Source organism: Apus apus, chromosome Z (genome assembly GCF_020740795.1).
Source record: "Apus apus isolate bApuApu2 chromosome Z, bApuApu2.pri.cur, whole genome shotgun sequence".
In the NCBI taxonomy this organism is placed as follows: domain Eukaryota; kingdom Metazoa; phylum Chordata; class Aves; order Apodiformes; family Apodidae; genus Apus; species Apus apus.
The window spans coordinates 58849773-58867803 of record NC_067312.1 but is presented as its reverse complement, the minus strand read 5'-3'; the positions used below and the strand labels follow the sequence as shown (position 1 = coordinate 58867803).

The following is an 18031-nucleotide window of genomic DNA, read 5'->3' as shown; positions in this document are numbered from 1 at the left end:
CCAGTGATCCTTGCTTTTGTTTGATTTTATTACTTGGAACTGTGTGCATGTAAAAAAATTTATTTAATGAACTGCTGATACAAGACTGAAAAGAGGATGTGTGTCTTCTGTCTTCTGTGGAGCCTTCTAGTTGTGGATCATTGTGCTCATTTCAGTCTGCTTGTTTGCATGGAGTTGGAAGTTTGAATCTCTTGTGGCACTCTCCTTGGATACTTGCAAACAATACTCTCAACAGAGTAGCAAGGCTGACCTGTGGGTTTTTTGGCCATATAAACATAACTAAAAATTACAAGTCTGAATGGGAAAAAGCATTACCTATATAAGTTTAGCATTCCAAAAGAGAAAATGGAAACAAAAAGTTTTCATGGCATCTCAGATGGAAATGTTCACTGTAATGCTCAAAAGCTCCCTTAACTTTTGCATTCCTTCCTTTCTCCCTTTTTTATCTCTTTTTGATTCTGCATGCTGGAGAAGGAATGAGAATTTTTTTTTTCTGTTCATCCCTCTGCTTTTCAAATTATCACTAACTTTTAGGAGATTGGGAACTCAGAAAACTCCTTCAAAACTGTCAGTTCTCTTGATTTCCTGTCAAAAAGGACAGGGGAGGAAGACAGTCTGACATGCTAGTCTGGATCACGTGAACATCTGAAGTGCTTTTCAGAGTAGCAGGTGAGCTTTAGGCAGAGTTTGGAAAGCTGCCTATGAACAATAGAAAACAGCACTTAAAAATGTTTTGGAAGATTGCCATGTTATGTGCTTTCTCCAGAGGTATGGCTGCATTTCAGCCTGTGTCTCCTGGTGGCAGGGCAGCTTTCATGCAGGAGGCCTACACAGGCCACATGGAGCTCAGGTCTCAAGGGAGGCTTCTTGTGTGAAACTGGGGGACGGTGAAGCAAACATAACCATTATTAATTAATTGGCATGTTTTTATACTCTGCTCAGAGGTGAGTAGTACAAGAAAACAAAAAACATGAGTGGCATGAACCATCCATGTTGTGCGTGGTGAACCAGAAGTCTCTCAGCCCAGGCATAAAGTGTTCTGGGGAGTGTGAGCATCTCTGTGCATGTTTGGATGGGGAGAGGATGCAAGTCTCTACCTTCAGGAGATGCTGTTCCAGATTCTGGTCTCTAGAAGAGCTCTGCCTGTCCTTTGATCACTGTGATAGTCCTGAGATTGGAGGAAAAGACAGGCAGTCTCTTCTCCCTTTACCTGAAGTCTGGCAGGGCCAGAGAGCTTTCTGATAGAGCTTACAAACTTGGCATAGAAATTCTGCATTTGCTGAACAGAATGCAGCTTCTGCAGTTCATGCAGCCTTTATGTGCCCTGCTTCCTCACAGTCTTGTAAGAGACCTGTCATCTAATGTGGTGCTCTACAGGCAGTGATCTTGTGCTTGCACAGACTTAGTTTGGATGAAACTTGTACAAAAGGCTTTGAATAAAGGAGCTGGTGGAGTAGGATGCCTATTTCTAGCACTGGAGTCTGCAGTGACCCTCCTCCCCTCTACAGCACTGAGTCAGTGAAATGGTAGTATGTGTTGGCATGGGGAGAGAGGGAGTCAAGGAGTTGCGTCTTGATGGATGCATACTGGGTGGATACACACTGGGTGCATCCCTACTTTGTAGCAACATTTTCCATGTTTGAAGCCTTCTGTCAGGGCTTCCCTCCATCATCTCCACCCTGAAGCTTTTAGGATTTCTTAGCAGATGACACACCTTTGATCACTGGTCCGTACCACTTTCCACTGAATTCTCTTCTACCTGTCTGGCACCTTCCCTATGAGCAGTACCCAGAGCTGAATTCTTTCCTGGTCTTCATGTTGCTCATGATGGAAAACACAAGCTGAACTGAAATTCCAGTGCAGGCATGTGGAGTGGGACTTGAGCACACAGTCCAGGGTTGTTCTTTCTGCTCACCTGTTGAGTATTGTTTCTGTCCTGGAAATACAGACAGCTTATGCCACAGTTAAGTATTTCAGCACAGAGCCAGTTTACATGATGTGTTGCTTGTTTTTTTCAGGGCAGGAAGGAAAGAACATTCACAGAGAACATCCAGGTTGGTAAATGATGGGATTAGTTAGCCTTTCCCCTTGCATAAAGTCAGTGGAAAATTGTCACTGACACTAAGCCAGTTGCTGAATCAGGATGGATGGTGGTGGACACTCTTGGCTCCAGAAGGAGTCATGCGTTCTTAGCCCCTGGCATCTGTTTGGTGGATGGGGGCCTGTCTGGCAGTTCTACTCTGTGAACCTGGGAATTAGAAAATGAGTGTCCTTCCTGGCAGCCAGCAGCAGGACACATGGTGCACCTGGCTCCAACAACTTCTGGTGTCACCTCTCGCCTCCCACAGTGAGAATCCACTGTTCCATTTGTGTGCGTGACATGATAGGAAATGCTGGGTGGCAGATGGTGGGTCCTTTGGAGTTTACTGGTCCCTGGGTACTGGGAAAGAGCAGAAGACTGTCACGCACTGAAGAGTGTGCAATACAGGAGCTGGGCATGCTAAGTGGGATTTCCTGCCCCCTTAACTCCTTGGTCAGGTTGCAAACCCATCTCCTATCTGACCTTAATGTAGTCTAAATTCCTCGCGGCCCGAACTGGCTGCAGCACAGCCTATGATGTGCATCCAGCCATTGCTTGAAATGTACATGCCCAATTCACAGAGGACTGAAGCGAGGTCTGGTTCATAGCTACTCCTCCTTTCCTAGGGTGACACTGTCACATGGTTGTCCCCAAAGCAGGGTCTGTTAGCTGGTGTGCAAGAAGCCAATCCACACAGCGTCGAGATACTTGCTTCATTATCCAAGCAAGCTCAGCTTTCCAAAACACAAGTTCTACTTTTATATTCAAAAACACGAGGAAGAACTTTATCTCTAACATGAATAGATTAAAACAGTGATTTCAGCTAGTGTTTTTCCCCAGTGCTCAAGGCTGTAACCAAGACAAGCTATGGGCAGTGCTCCTTTCCATCCCTGCCATTTGTCCTGCAGGTGTCCTGCAGGCCTGTCTCAAGGCTGGGCTGGTGTCTACTTGGGGTGTAGTCAGCACTGCCAGGCTGTGGTTCCCTGGGTGAGCTGAGGGGATCTCGTCACTGCCAAAGACATTCCTATTCTCTCTGCTTCCAGCTGTGATGTGACCCACATCTATCTGTGTTCTGTTTGACCCACATCAGATAGTTTTTATGATCTGATTTTGCTGAAATGCCTATTTTTTTTGTTTTGCTTTGGTTTTTAAGTTCCATCTTTCCCCCAGGTTCATTTTCTTGTTTTTTGCTCTTTGAGCAAGAGAGAGCAGCTAATGGATGGGACTAAAAGTGCCAGAACGCAAGTAGTTCAGGAGTGTGTGCTGGAGGAGTCAGCTCCTAGCAGTGCATGCCACACCCAAGAGCTGGTATTTTCAGGAGATAAGGTCCCCATCAATCTTCTTTCAGGCCTTCCTCAGGGTATAAAGAAAACATCTTCCCTGGTCTGTACATCCTCCAGCTCCTGGCACTATCAATGCCAAGACAACAAAGATGCCAAGGATATCAAAGACGGTAAAAGGCAGAATAAAGTGCTGCCAATATCTTGAGCTTCTAGACTATTAGGACTGTCCTGGCTGCTGTGACTCTTTCACAAAATACTGTGCTCTAGAGGAGGAGGTTCTCTCAGCTGCATCTGGATTAGGCTACCATCTGTCTGGGTTTCCTCAAACATATTTCACATTTTCCAAGTTGTTATTTTGTCTAGGAGCAAGAGATGTTAATCCAGAATTCGCAAATTTCATGCACTATGCAGGCAAATCTGTAATCCTAGGGTAAGTGGAATGCAATAGGGCAAGCGGGAACATGCTGGCCTATGGTGAGGCACATGTTCAGCCAGTTGGAAATGCATATGCCTGCTTGTTTTGTCTGACATTTCCTGGAGAGTAATAACTATGCCACAGTGTAGCTCTCCCAAGACTGCTTCTGACTGCTGCAGGCATCCTGAGATTTCACAACCCTTTTAGGAGCTCACACCTTCAGCAAGGACCTAGGTCTTTTGCAGTCAGGTTTCATGAATGAGTCATGCAAAGCTAACTTTTCATAAACAACCTCGTAAAAGAGTTAGAGCTAAAGCAGAGCAAAGTCCTTTCAGTGCTGCTGCATCATGTTTCTGAAGAAAAGTGGTGGACCTGGATTCTCTATATTTAACAGTCTGTTCTTTATAGGTCACATAATGTTCATGTCTGGTGAACAGGAAGGGGCTGAGTAGGCTGTGCTTGAGGCTACCAAAGTACCCCAGTGGTTTTCTGGACACCTTGTCAGGAAGAGTAATCTCACCTGTTCTGAGCACTGGGCTGAGAATTGCTACAGCTTTGCTGGTTTATCTCATCATATCAGACTCAACTTTTGAGCCAAGGACAATATGACTCTGTCTTAAAAAAAGAAAAAAGAAAAGCAAAAAAAAGGTCTTGCAAGCAGCAGACTTAACAGATCAATTCTAGATTGATTCCCTCCTGGTCTTCCGTGCATGAGCTGTTGCTGACTGTGCTTGCTGCACCTGTGACTTAACCTGTGCATACACAGAAACAGTAAGGCTAGTTGCAGGTCTGTATTTCAGTGAAGCTTGTACTCTATCCTGCACATTGAAGACATCTCCAGAGGTTTACCTTAAGGGCTGTCCAACCTGGAAAACCTTGTGTTTATTGCCTGGTGCAACCTTGTAAGCAAAGATCTGAGGAGTGCTTACAGGGATCTCTGTATCCTACTCCAGGACCTCTTGTTAGCTTTAGAAAAACATCTTTGTAATGTTCTTTGTTGGAAGTGGTGGGAGTGACATCCACAAAGTCCCAGGCCTTGGTCTTTGAGAGCTGGGTGAGGGGGGATATAGTGCTAAAAACATTCTTCTCGTCAGCTGTATGGTTAGAAACATATGAACACTAGTAAAATCTGCAGAGTGTCCCTCCATCCCAGTTCCATCTCCCCCCACAGAGAGACTGGTGATACTGGGAATGGGGTCAGGATGATGGGGAGGGAAAGCAGGAGGCTGGTTGTTGGATTGGAAGTGCTATGCTGTCTTTTTCCAGGACACAAATTGCTCTGTGCCATGCTGTCAGAGAGCCATTAGTCCTTCATCCTTCTGCCAGTTTAGCATCAGTCTCTGTGCTGGGATAGCGGCACCAGAGCCCTAAGCAGTAAGGGGGCATCTTCTCCCTGCTTGACCAGATGCGAGGACCCAGACTTCAGCTCCAGCTGCCTTTCAAGATGGGCATATGGTGCCCATGGGCACTGCCCAGTGTGCAGGGATGTTCTGCACACCCCTGCTGTGGGAACACTGGCTCCTTGCTGCCCCACAAGCAGATGAGGTGAACTGGGGATCCCTGGACTGTGGCTTCAGGCCTTACCTGGTGCTCCATAACCAGGATTTACAGGACCTTGGGCTCTGCCCATAGTGGTACACCCTGCTCAGACATTGTTGTGCAAGGAGAGACCTTTACACTGGGGCCAGTCCTCCAGGACAGGAAGAAAGCTAACCTGTATCCAGGGAAAGCATAACAGTCCTAGATTTTTAAAAAAATGCTGTTATGTTTTCATTCACTTTCTCTCCCCCACTGCTTATATCAGTTACTCTTTGCACAGTTTTGAAAATGGTTGCCTCTGCAAACAGTAGTTTTCTTGGAGTGGGGAAGAGATGTGTTGTGATCACTTCCTGTCAGAGGAACAGATGGGAGAGCTGAGATTGCAAGACAAACCTCAGGTTTATTGGGTTGAATGTCCAAATAATATGAATGTATGTCTTGGTATATTGCCAGTAGCATTTTTAGAACAGTACAAGATATACATGGCTGACATGCAGAGGCCCTATAATCATGGTATCACAGAATAGTTGAGGTTTGAAATGATCCCTTGAGACCATCTAATCCAACCTTTCTGCCCAAAGCAGGGTCAACTAGAGCAGTTTGCCTAGGACCATGTCTGGTCAGGTTTTAAGTGTCTCCAAACAGGGAGACTCCACAGTGTGTTTGTGCAGCCTGTGGCAGTGTTTGAATACCCTCACAGGAAAAATCCAAAGAACCATTTCCTTGTGTTTAAATCAAGTTTTCTGCATTTCAGTTTGTGCCCATTGCTTCTTGTCATATTCCTGGGCATCAGTGGGGAGGGTCTGGCTCTGTCTTCTTTACTCCCCCTCCTGAGCTATTGGTATTTATTGATAAGATCCTTCTGAACCTGTTCTTCTCCAGTGGAACAGTCCCAGCTCTCTGATCCTCTTTTTGTATGAGAGAGGCTCCCAGTCCCTTATTTGTTGTTGTTCACCTTGACTTGACTAGTATATCCATGTCTTTGTTGTACTGGGGAGCCCAGAACTGGACCCAGCATTCCAGGTGCACTACACCAGTGCCAAGTAGAAGGGAAGGATCACTTCCCTCAACCTGCTGGCAACACTTCTCCTAATGCAGCTCAGAAGAGGCTATTGGCTTGCTTTGCTGCAAGGGCACATTGCTGGAAACTCATGGTCAACTTGTTGACCATCTGGATCCACAGGTTGTTTTCTGTAAAGCTGCTTTCCAGACAGTTGACATCCGGCATATGCTGGTGCATGGAGTTATTCCTTCCTAAGTACATGACTTGGTTCTTTCCCTTGTTGAACTTCATGAGGTTCTTATGGGCCCATTTCTCCAGTTGGTTGAGGTCCCTCTGACTGGCAGCACTACCTTCTGGTGCATCAGCCTGTTTTCTGTCATTTGCAGAGTTGCTGAGGATACACTCTGCCCCATCACCCAGATCATGAAGGAAAATGTTAAGTAGCATTGACCTCAGTGTCCATTCCTGGGGCACATCTCTGGAAACTTACCTCTAGCTGGACTTCATGCTGCTCTTCACAAGCCTTTGAACCCAGGAGTTCAGCCAGTTTACAGGCTACCTGAGTGTCTGCTTATGTGGTCTACATGATCCATTAGTCTATGAGGCTCCTATAAGGAGACAGTGTCAAAAGTCTTCGTATTACTGAAATAAACTACATCCAAGTCTTGCTTGCCTTGGACTTTACACAGGTCTCAGGGGACCTGTATAGCTTAAGGACCATGTTAGCAATAAAGGCTGAGGTGAAAAGGCATTCAGTGTCTCAGCCTTTTCTGGGTCCTTTGTCATGAAGGCTTCTGCCCTATTCCTCAGCAGGGTGATATTTTCCCTAGTTGTCCTTTTACTGCTGTGGTACCTGTAGGAACCTTTCTTGTTGCCCTTTACATACCTTGTCATACTCAACTCCAGGTGGGCTTTAACATTCCTAAACCAAACCCTGAATGTTCGGACAGTGGTCAGCTTCTTTTGCATGGTGTCCTGCATTATGGAGGGCAGTAATGGAGAGGAAACCTGGAAGGAAACCATGTAATTGTGACTGGCAAAACTGAAAGAGAAGAGAGCAGGGAATGTTTAAAAATGGGAAAGAAGGACCCTGCAGAGAACAATGAGCAGACCCCCAGCAGATCCTACCACCCGGGAATGAGGCAAGGGAGCTGTTGGATGCCCAGGGCTCTGCCTGGCACTGTGACCAGAGGGGGATCAGACATAGACCTGCTGCTGTCAGTATCTCATCCAGCTGCCTTTTACCTCAGGAAGGGGGAGCCTGAGTGACCAGGGCCAGGAGAATGTTGGTGAGAAGGTCCTGCAGTTGGTGGGGCCTCAACTCAGGGGAGGTTGGGGGAAAGTGCAGCCAGACCTTCAGCAGCTTTAGAAGAGCTGAGAGAAGTTACTCACACACCAGCATCTCCTGCTTCCAACGGAAAGATGAGGATCTCACGAAGGTGGCTCTGCCTCCTGTTCTAGAGAGGATTTTGTATCTAGCTCCCTGTGACCCATGGAATCGGCTAGGACAATGCTGCAGCCCCTCACTGCCCTCTGCCCTCAGCAGTGAGAGTGTTGTGGGGTCCAACACCTGGTGTTCAAGAAACCAATCCATACACAGAGTTGAGATATTTGCTTTAATACCTAGTTCTGCAAAGAAACAGGGAGCAGGGGATGTTCCACAAAGCAAACTCAGCTCCTGAAACACAAATGCTACTTTCATACTCCAAAATGTGAGAAAGTATCTCTAACATTAATATATTAATATGGTGATTTAAATTACTCAGTACATTTCCCCCCAGTACTCAAGGCTGTGCCCAAGACAAGCTATGGAGAGTGCTCCTTTCCATCCCTTCCATCTGTCCTGCAGGCCTGTCTCAAGGCTGGGCTGGTGACTACTCGGGGTGTGTTCTTCTGTAATTGGGATCTGGTTTTGTCTAATTTTTACTGTTTCACTGTTATCTAGGCCCTGTTTTTATTCTGCATGTCCCTTTTGTTCTCTTTTATGTGATTTTTCCCCAAATGTCATTTCCCCCCCAACATTTTACTTATTTCAATTAATAACTGACATAAAGAAGAACTGCCTCCTAACATACATCAGTGTGGCACAGCTTGGGTGGATTAGTTTGATGTGAAATTAGCTGAAGTGGAGCATGGGTGTCATCTTATGGAGGCCTTGTGCAGATGGCAGGGACAGCTCTGCTTCAGGACTCAGCCAAGATGTGAGAGGATTCAAGGTGGGTTTGCCCCAAGAGTGGATGATTGGTGGGAGTGCTGCTGCTGCCCAAAGTGGCCATCTCTGCTCACTGACAGGATGCTGTTTCCATTCTATGAGGAAACTCTTTTGAGTAGCTGACACAAGGGTGAAGAATAAAAGAGGAAAGACGAGCTATCTCTGCCTGGTACAGGAGTGCAGCAGATCACATTATATTGTTCTCCTGAAACAGGCACTCAGGAACTGCCCAACGTGTAGCTCTGTGGAGAAATATTTTGCCCAGCCCAGTTGGTCCCAGTTTCTCTATCTGGGCTGCTGCTTGGCTCTCTGTTTGACTCACCACAGCAGTGTTCAGAAGAGACATCCTGCAGTTTCACAATGCAGATGTGTCATGGCACTGTGGGCTACGAAACAGACCCTTGGGGGAGCAGGAGATACATCAGAAACTGGCAACTCCTTGTGCTGTAAGATGAGGAGACCCTTGCCTCTCATACAGCTTTCGCAGAGCTGCCTTCACGTGGCTCCTGTGTGAGGTGGCAAGCCTTAGCTTTTTGTAAACTGCACCAGAACGGTGTCCCTTAGCCTTAGATGGGAGATGCTGTGAAAACGATCCTTCCTCCTCTTCTCTGGCCACGAGTGTTTTTCACTCAGCTCTGCAATCATTGTGGTGCTTTCTACTCTCCTTGGTGAGAGGAAGGAGCGGAGATGGCCCTCTTCCCTCTGGCCAGTCCCTCTCCTCCCCCTTCAGGCCTGGGGAGGGGTCATGGCACTCACTCACATTGTTTCTTCCAGGAGCAAATATGGCATTGTGTCTAGCAGAATGAAGTGTGAAAGGTGATTAAGGTGGTTGAAGTACCAGATGAGGAGTGAAGAAATAAACCCTTCTGTTCTAGGAAGGTAGAGGGAGGAGGAGGAGAAGAAGTAATTAGGAAACTTGCTGCTTTATAAAAAGAACAAGGAAGAGACTTGTAGCTGTAGACTGTGGCCCCTTCTGTCCTGCCCTGGAAGCACAGGAGCTGAACAAAGAGGCTGGGTTAGGACTGCTGATGGAAAAGGGCCACCAGTGGCCTGTGACTGGTTCCTACATTGTCCTGACAGCAGTGGAAAGGCAGATCTGGGCAACCTGGGTAAAGGCAGACCACAATGGAGACCTGCTTGGGAGATAAGTGTTTCTGTAGTCCTTTTAACTCATATATCCACACCTCTGCCTTTGGTATTGGGCCTGTATTATACATAACACAGGATTTAGTGTGTTGAGAGCTCTGATGGGGAACTTCTAGGAATGGTGACCTCTTTCCTCTGCAAGGATCTTCTTGTCTGCGCCATAACTTACATTGTCTAATAGCTGAGATATGTCAGAGCCCTGGCCTGGTTGTACTCATTAACAGCTAGCTGGAAGATTGTCTCTGGCTGAGGAACTTACTGCAGGGTTTGTAGCAGACAGGCTGTGCACACAGAAGCTTATTTTACTTAGTAAAGATGTGAGAGCTTTTTCAGTTGTAAATGGCAAAGTTTCAGTATGGTTTGGTGGCACCGTGCTCTTAGTTTTTTTCCAGTTCAGCCTCCTGTTCAGAGAAGGACTTTTATGAACATTAAATCAAGGAGGATATGGCTTTGTCTAATCAAGTCATGAAAGTATTTCCAGGGACAGAGACATATCATCACTTGAGCAACCTCTAGTGCAGAGCACTCTACCATACTTCTAGCAAACAAGTATTTTCTAGTGTCCATTTGTCTGCTTTATTTGGGATCAGCATCTCCCACTGTACCACATGCAGTCTGCTTATGCTGCACCTATTCAGGCTGTTCTGTGCTATATTTTATCCAATAATTTTTTATTTTAATACTGAACTTTCTGCTGTGGCTGCATTATGTCAGGAGGGGCACTGTTTCACTGGGATTGTTTTTGCCAATTTTATGACATTCCCAGTCATATTTTGCTCTGCTGTCTGAATTGTAGATGCTTTGAAGTCCATTCCTGTGGTAGCTGAACCTAAATTCTACAAACTGAAATAGGAGAGAGCTGTCTTTCCTAAGCACTGTCCAAACTTGAGCGTTTAATTCCTTTTATTTCCTTTATTCCTAATTCACCATTAACATTTTACAGGTAGTCTGCATGGGATGTCAATATCTTGCTGTGTTCCCACTCTCCTTAGGAGTGATATCATAATATTGAGTATCTCCAGTGTGCTTGGTGACTCCTTTCTGCAGAGGAGCTTTGCTCCAGACCACACACACTCTCTCCCACCTCAGGAGCAGCTTAGCTAGAAGTTCCTTGGAGCCAGGCAATTAATTCCCTTTTGGAAATACAATATTCCTCCTGTAAGAAGGAACCACTGCATCCAGAAAATATAGTGATGTTTTTTCCTGGTGTAAACCTAACCACTGAAGCTGTAATGAGCATGAAGTTGTATGAGAATGCTGCACCTCTGGGGCTGTTTGGCGGGCTAGCCAGTTGCATCTAACCTTAGCTTTCTTTCTGCCTGTGAACATGGCTTGTTCCATGACTAGCTTTTTAGGATTGCTGCTTTATTTTTCAAATAACTAGCATTTCTGTGTTTTTGTTTGGGATAGGTAGCCCTCACTGTATCAGAGAGTGTTTGCACCTAATGTTTTCTGCACAAGAAATTCAACCAACTGAGAATATGGACAATTGCAGGGTAATCATAGGTAAAACATGCCAAGATAAAAGTGAGCAACAAAAATTACTCTGAAAGTGACTGGGATTGACTTTTTTACAGGCATGTGTATTTGTCCAAGGTGGGGTTGACTCTGAGCTATGCCAGTTGGTTGGGAGGAGGCAGGGAATAGTACAGAACTTGTGTCCTAGTATTTACAGCCCCAATCTTCCAGTGTGACGTGGTATGTGAGCTTTGTGGATATTTGTGTTGGTGGGTGCTTGTAAAGCTCCAGTTTGACTGCCCAGGATTTAGCAATACAGATTCCTAGTATTTAATAGTAATCCTGGCAGGATGCAGTATTGTGACAGCAACAAGGACATTTTGGTTTAGAATTGCTTAGACCCCTGCTTGTCAGGTGTTGAAGCACTGGCTTCCTGCCAGGAAATGCATCCTTTCCTTCAAATGCTTACCCAGGTGAGTGAGCAGCCTAAGTCTTGCTGTAACTCAAAAGCTGCTTTGTTGGGTTCCCTTCTCAAACTGGAGTATCACTGATCCAGCATCACAGATAATACCATTCACCTGACGTATGTTAAACAGATGGATATGGCCCAAGACCAAGCCCTCTCCCAGGCTTTGCCCATACTCCCTGCTGATTGTATGGGGTGCTTTTTTACACATAACTTTCTTGCCTGATCTTAATTTCTCTTCCTTCCTTTGGGCAATAGGATCTTCTGACCTTCCCTACCATGTGCCTTTTACTGTCTAGGTCTCGTGGAAAGAGCAGGAGTTAATGGTCTGAATTGCATTTTCGGCCCAACACTGGTAGTTTCCTATTGAGATCAGTTGCATCAGTTCCATTAAGCTTCAGTGCTCTCTGTGGGGATGGATCCTTGTGTTCAGCATGCTCTGTGTATCTCATTTAAACGCCATTAAAATGCTGTCGGTCAGAGGGCTGTGATGCAGTTATAAACTAAACATGCAGAACATCGTCAGTGGAAAAAAAACTGGACAGGTGGCTGTAACACTGTAACTATTTCTGTGTTCTGTCAAACATCTTTTTTCCCTTCATGTGAGCAATATCTAGACTAGTTTTTGGTCCTAAACCACCTGAGGACTCAAAAAAACATGCATCCAGACTGGCTCATTCACTCACCACCTTTCAGAATTTTCTGACTCAGATGTATCTTTCATACTTCCATAGCTCTGTGCTACCAGAATCCATCTTCTCTTAAACTTGCTGCCATGTGGCCCTGTCCCAGCAGTAGGGACTGCTGGTGCCTGCACAGCCCAGCTGGCTGGTGATGGAGAGAGCTGTCTTATCTCCTCTGCACTCCCCTCTCTCCATCAGAGATGTGCAATGGCTGCAAAGACAGGTCATGCCAAAGGGGTGAGGCCCTGCAGAGAAAAGCATGGCTGCTGCTTGCTGGCTGAGGGTTTGTTTGAGGACCCCAAATCGGGGATGGGGTGAGCCTGTGCTGGGAGGAGGGGAGTGGGGATCTGTAAGCCTGTCATGGGACGTGTGTTTCTCTCCTCGCAGATGTCGTGGCACCCACAGTACCGCAGCTCCAAGTTCCGCCATGTGTACGGCAAAGCTGCCAGCAAGGAGAAGTGCTACGACTGTGTGCCCATCACCCGCAACGTCCATGACAACCACTTCTGTGCTGTGAACCCGCACTTCATCGCAGTGGTGACCGAGTGTGCAGGTGGGGGGGCCTTCCTGGTCATTCCAATCCACCAGGTGAGCTCCACAAAGGCAAGCTGGCTTTTGAGAGTACATTGAGTGGCTGGAGGAGAGCTGGGCTTTCTAGGGAGCTAGATTGCCCAGATGATACTCAGTTAATGCTGTTACCTGAATTGCAAAATGATGAGGCAGATACCAGATGCCCTGGGAGGTGATTCTTGGGATGGGTGCACTTACACATCTTACGTTTCTGCCTGCAGTTTTTTAACACCTTCCTTCATTTTCTACCTCATCTGCCTATCTTGTATAATCAACAGGATCTGTGCTGTTCAAATGTTTGTCTCCTAGGAGAAGTGGTGAGTAAAAATCAGTTGGTGAGTAAAAATCAGTTAGTAGGTACAGAGGGTGAAAATTGAAAGGTGCTTTAGTGGCATGTCTTCAGCTGTGACCAAAGGAGAGTATGTTTTGCTTTACATTCTCCTTTGTGAAAGAATGGAGACATGGTTATCAGGCAATGAAGCTCTTTATTTTCAAGCACTGATTCTGGAAAAACTTCCCTTTCAGAAACAAATCCACTGTGTATGGGTTTTGATGACTTAGCAATCTGATGAGAGGGAGAAGCTGACTGTTTGATGTTTATTGCTTCTGAAAAATTAGGCATGCACTAATGCGGATTAACTTCAAAATGAGATTATGAGCTCTCTGGAATCAGGGCAGAACAGATGAAAGGCAAAACTTCGGCCTTTAATTAAAAATTAATTGGTGGTGTTATTGCAATGCCACTTTTTCAATATATATTTGCTAAGCATGAAAGTTAACTGGCTATGCTTGAAGAACCTAGCACAGTTCCTTGCCCTTCTATACTTTGTTTATTCAACTCCTTCACCGCTTTTGCTGTTCAGAGACAGTCCTCCTAAAATTAACCACTACCCTGCTTTTCTTGACTGAGTCACTTCTGCCCTCTTGACTGTGAGGCTGAAGAGCTTGTGTTTATCACAGAGCTGCACCTTTGAGCAGGCAGCTGGTGAGTGTGGGATCCAGCTCTCAAAATGTTGGCAAAACGAGCTGGAGGTCCTTGTGCTGCTTACTATTAATTCTTGAGTCTTTTGACCTCTTTTCAGCTTGACTAGTCTTTAGCAGCAATTCTTCCATTCTTAACACCTGCTCAGGTGCTCTGTTCAGAGCTGAAATACTGCTTGCAGAAGTCAAAGGTGTGGTAGATCTAGAAGATACAGAAAAGGATCAAGGTACATCAGTGAAAATGAGAAATTGCTTTAATGTGAGGAAAGACTTTGTAGGTTGGTTCTCAATTATTCTGGGAAAAAAAGACATGAGCAAGATGAGATATATGAAACTGTGAAGAGGGTGGGAAAGAAACCGAAGGAGCAATTTGTCTTGATTTGTGTGGTGAAGGGGATCCTGGAGACCAGGGAGCAGCCCATTAGCAGTAAATATGAATGATTCAGCAGTTCAGATGTTGAGCTCACTGCTCTGGATGCTGACAGCCCTGTAAAGATTAAGGGGCTCAAAACAAGATGGAGTTAGAGAGGAGTTGGGGTATGAACTGAGTTTGTTCAGATGCCTGTTCCCTAGTTCAGGAAGGCTCTTGGGGGTTGACCTTTAGTGGTGGATTAGGGAAAGGATCTATCTGTGCTGCACTTTGTACAGCTGTTCTCTGAATACCTGTTCCTGATCCTTGCTGGTGGGGGGGAAGCAGTCTCAGCCACGTACGGAGAGACGTTCCCTGAATCTGGGTGCTGTGATACCAGTTACATTTTAATGTTACCCTTCCATACTAGTGCCACCTAGTGAAAAGTGGCAGGCTTAGACTTGTGCTCCTGGTCTTGTTATTTGTGGCTGCCACCTCCTCCTGTGGTTGTGACCCATGACAGCATACTGGTCTCTCATGCTTCCACCTGCCAGAGCACCAAAGGCAGCCTGGTCTGGAGACATGTTTGTGGAACAGCATTGCCCTCTCATGAGAGACAGGTGATCCATGTTTACTTTTGACTGGATTCAGAGGGAGTAGCCACATCCCAAGCATGCCTCAGTATGGAGGAAAAGCCCAGGAGCCAGGGTGTCATGTTTTGTCAAAGCAGGAGGTGGTAGCTGGGACAGGGAAGTTTTCACTTTACAGGGAGGATGAATAACCTGCTTGGGGAGATGCTCTTGTCCCTCCAATGCTTGTTTGCATTCATTTTGAATATGCCACTGGACGGGCTGCCTGCCTCAGGGTGTGCACAAGTGCAGGCTCAACCACACTCCATTTAACTGTGCCTCCTTGCTTGTTTGATGTGCTTCTCTCTTGCTGAGTCATGGACACTAACCTCTCATCTCTCCTTGAATAAATACCTTCTCTGCCATTCTTCTACTCTGTGAGCCTGGGGGGGAAGTAAGGTTGGGAGCAGCACAGATTATGCAGGGAAAAAGCTCTCTGCCACAGATACCCTCCTTTCAGCAGGCCTTTGCATTCAACTGGAAGAGGAATTAGTTGAGTATTTGCCACCACTTGGAGAATGGTCAGCTAGGTCCTCATGAAGGTCTGCCATTTAAGCCAGCTGGGTGGAATGGCAGCACATTTCTCCAGGGAGGGAAGTGGCTATAGCCACAGGAGCTGCCTGGTGCCCAGAACAGACTGAATGCCTTGGTAAATCTTTCAAGTCCAAGGAGACACAGGGTCAGTCACTGTACCTGTGAGATGAGCTGCTTTCCTACAGTGTGGCCCTGGGTGTAGATTGGTGTCTGAGACATCTGGGTTGGGAAAGTGCGTGTGCTGTGTACCAAGGAAGGATCTTGACTCTGAGGGCAATTTTATGGCCTTCCTTTGAAAGACAAAGGTCTGCCTTTTTCCTCCTCCAATAACCAGATTTGATTACTTGACTACGTAAAGCAAAAAGATATCAAAATGAAAACCAAGTCCTTAGAGAGAGGGAGATATTTGTGTCTGAGTCCTTGGTGTCTCCAGTCTTTTAATGTGTCAGCACCAGGTGTGAAAGGGAGGACATACATGGTTGTGTAGACCTCCTAGACACAAACTCTGCTCCCCTCTCTCTGGGGGCTTGGACTATGAAATTAAACTTGTGATGAACCCTCAGGCCTTACATAAGTAACACCATATATGAGTGGTGTACCATGATGTAAGAACAAGGTGTGTTAGAGCCCTCTGGAGAGCACCTGAGTGGTGTGGCTGACCCATCTCATCATAATCTACCCTGTACACATCTGCTAGGAGGCTTGTAACAGCTGTCCCACTAGAAGTATTTTTTTGTCAAGGAACTCTTGTGTTTGCCTACTTTTAAAAAATGCTGAGCATTTATTAAGTGAGTGATTGAAAAATTACTTATTGTCAAGCTCTGCAAATAACTGTGTCAGGTACCTTTCCATGAGTGACAATATATGGGTTTGATAGGTGGACTGTTCAGTGAATAAGGAATTGGCAGGATGGTTGCTTTCAGAGGTCGATGGTCCAGATGGAAAACTGTAACAAGTGATGTCCCTCAGGGGTCTGTACTGGGACCAGTGTTGTGTAATATCTTTGTTAATCATTGACAGTGGCATTGAGAGCACCCTCAGCAAGTTTGCTGATAACACCAAGCTGAGTGGTGCGGTTGAAATGCCAGAGGGATGGGATGCCATCTAGAGGCACCTGGACAAGCTGGACAAGCGGCCCAGGTGAACCTCATGAGGTTAAACAAGGCCAAGTGCAGGACCCTGCACCTGGGCCAGGACAACCAGAGGTATGAATACAGGCTGGGGGAAGACACACTTGAGAGCAGCCCTGTGGAAAATGACCTGGGGGTAATAGTGGATCCAAAGATGGACACGAGCCACCAATGTGCAATTGCAGCCCAGAGGGCCAAAAGTATCCTGGGCTGCATCAAGAGAAGTGTGGCCAGCAGATCAAGAGAGGTGATTCTGCCCCTCTACTCTGCCCAGGTGAGAACTCACCTGGAATACTGTGTCCAGCGCTGGAGCCCCCAGCACAAGAAGAACCTGTTGGAGAGTGTCCAGGGGAGGGCCATGAAAATGATCAGAGGGCTGGAGCACCTCTCTGATGAAGACAGACTGAGAGAGTTGGGGTTGTTCAGCCTGGAGAAGAGAAGACTCCAGGGGGACCTTATAGTGGCCTTCCAGTACCTGAAAGGGGCCTGTAAGAAGGCTGGGGAAGACCTGTTCACTAGAGCAAGTAACGATAGGATAAGGGGTAATGGTTTCAAGCTGGAGAAGGGTAGATTTAATTTGGATGTTAGGAAGAAATTCTTTAGTATGAGGGTGGTGGATCACTGGAACAGGTTGCCTAGAGAGGTGATGGTGGCCCCATCCGTGGAGACATTCAAGGTCAGGTTTGATGGGGCTCTGAGCCATCTGTTCTACTGTGAGATGTCCCTGCTTATAGTAGGGCGGTTGGATTAGATGACCTTTAGAGGTCCCTTTGAACCCAAGACATTTTATCATTCTATGATTCTATCTGTCATGTAAGTTGGTTGACAGCCTGGAGGTTCATGTATGGTGGGTCATACCTTGTCCTGGGGCTGCAGAGTTGCATCAGAACAGGTGGAACTGATGGCTGGGAGGGCACAGTCTCCTTTTCCAGGGCCAGGTGAGCCTTCTAGGGATGTGGGAGTAGCAGGATGGGGAAGGCAGTGTGAGCTCAGGGCAGCCTGGGAGTCTCCCAAATGGAGTGGGGAGCAGACAGGCAGCCAGCTGTGGGAGGGGATGGAGTTCCCATGGGGATCAAGGGAGCCCTGTGGAGCTGGCTGTCCAGCCTGTTGAATTGCCAGCTGGAAACCAAGCCCAGAAGCCTACAAAAGGACACTGTGGGCGGGGGAAACGCTGCTTATTAAAGGGCTTTTATCTCTGTTCTGCCTTCCCAAGTCACTTTGCATTGTCACTGTTATAAAAGGGCATTGTTTTAGACTCTAATCTAAAAAAGCACAGTATTTTACATTTCAAAGCCCTCTGGGTGTTCAGTTTAAAGCAGGTTAGTCCCAGTCTATGTGACAAACCTTCCAGTGAAGCCAGAATAGTTACATATTGTGTTCTGTTCTGCATTTAAAACTACACATTTTCAAGGCTGGGAAAATCGCATCCTAGCCACATCAAGGTTAGGACCAGCACTGATTCCCCTCTGCTGTGCACTCTGAAGGCCCACCTCAGGAGGTGTGCACCGAGTACACCAACAGAAGTGTCTGCTTTCCAGGAGAGCACACATTTG

The 18031-nt window shown here is 46.4% G+C and overlaps 1 protein-coding gene across 1 annotated transcript in view; it reads left to right on the top strand.

Annotated features, from left to right (window-relative positions):
- CORO2A (coronin 2A) overlaps positions 1 to 18031 on the top strand; it is a 60128-nt gene that overhangs the window by 24049 nt on the left and 18048 nt on the right. The window contains exon 2 of the mRNA XM_051641851.1: positions 12673 to 12873. Coding sequence (XP_051497811.1) covers positions 12673 to 12873 — 201 coding nt within the window. The remainder of the gene's footprint in view (positions 1 to 12672; positions 12874 to 18031) is intronic.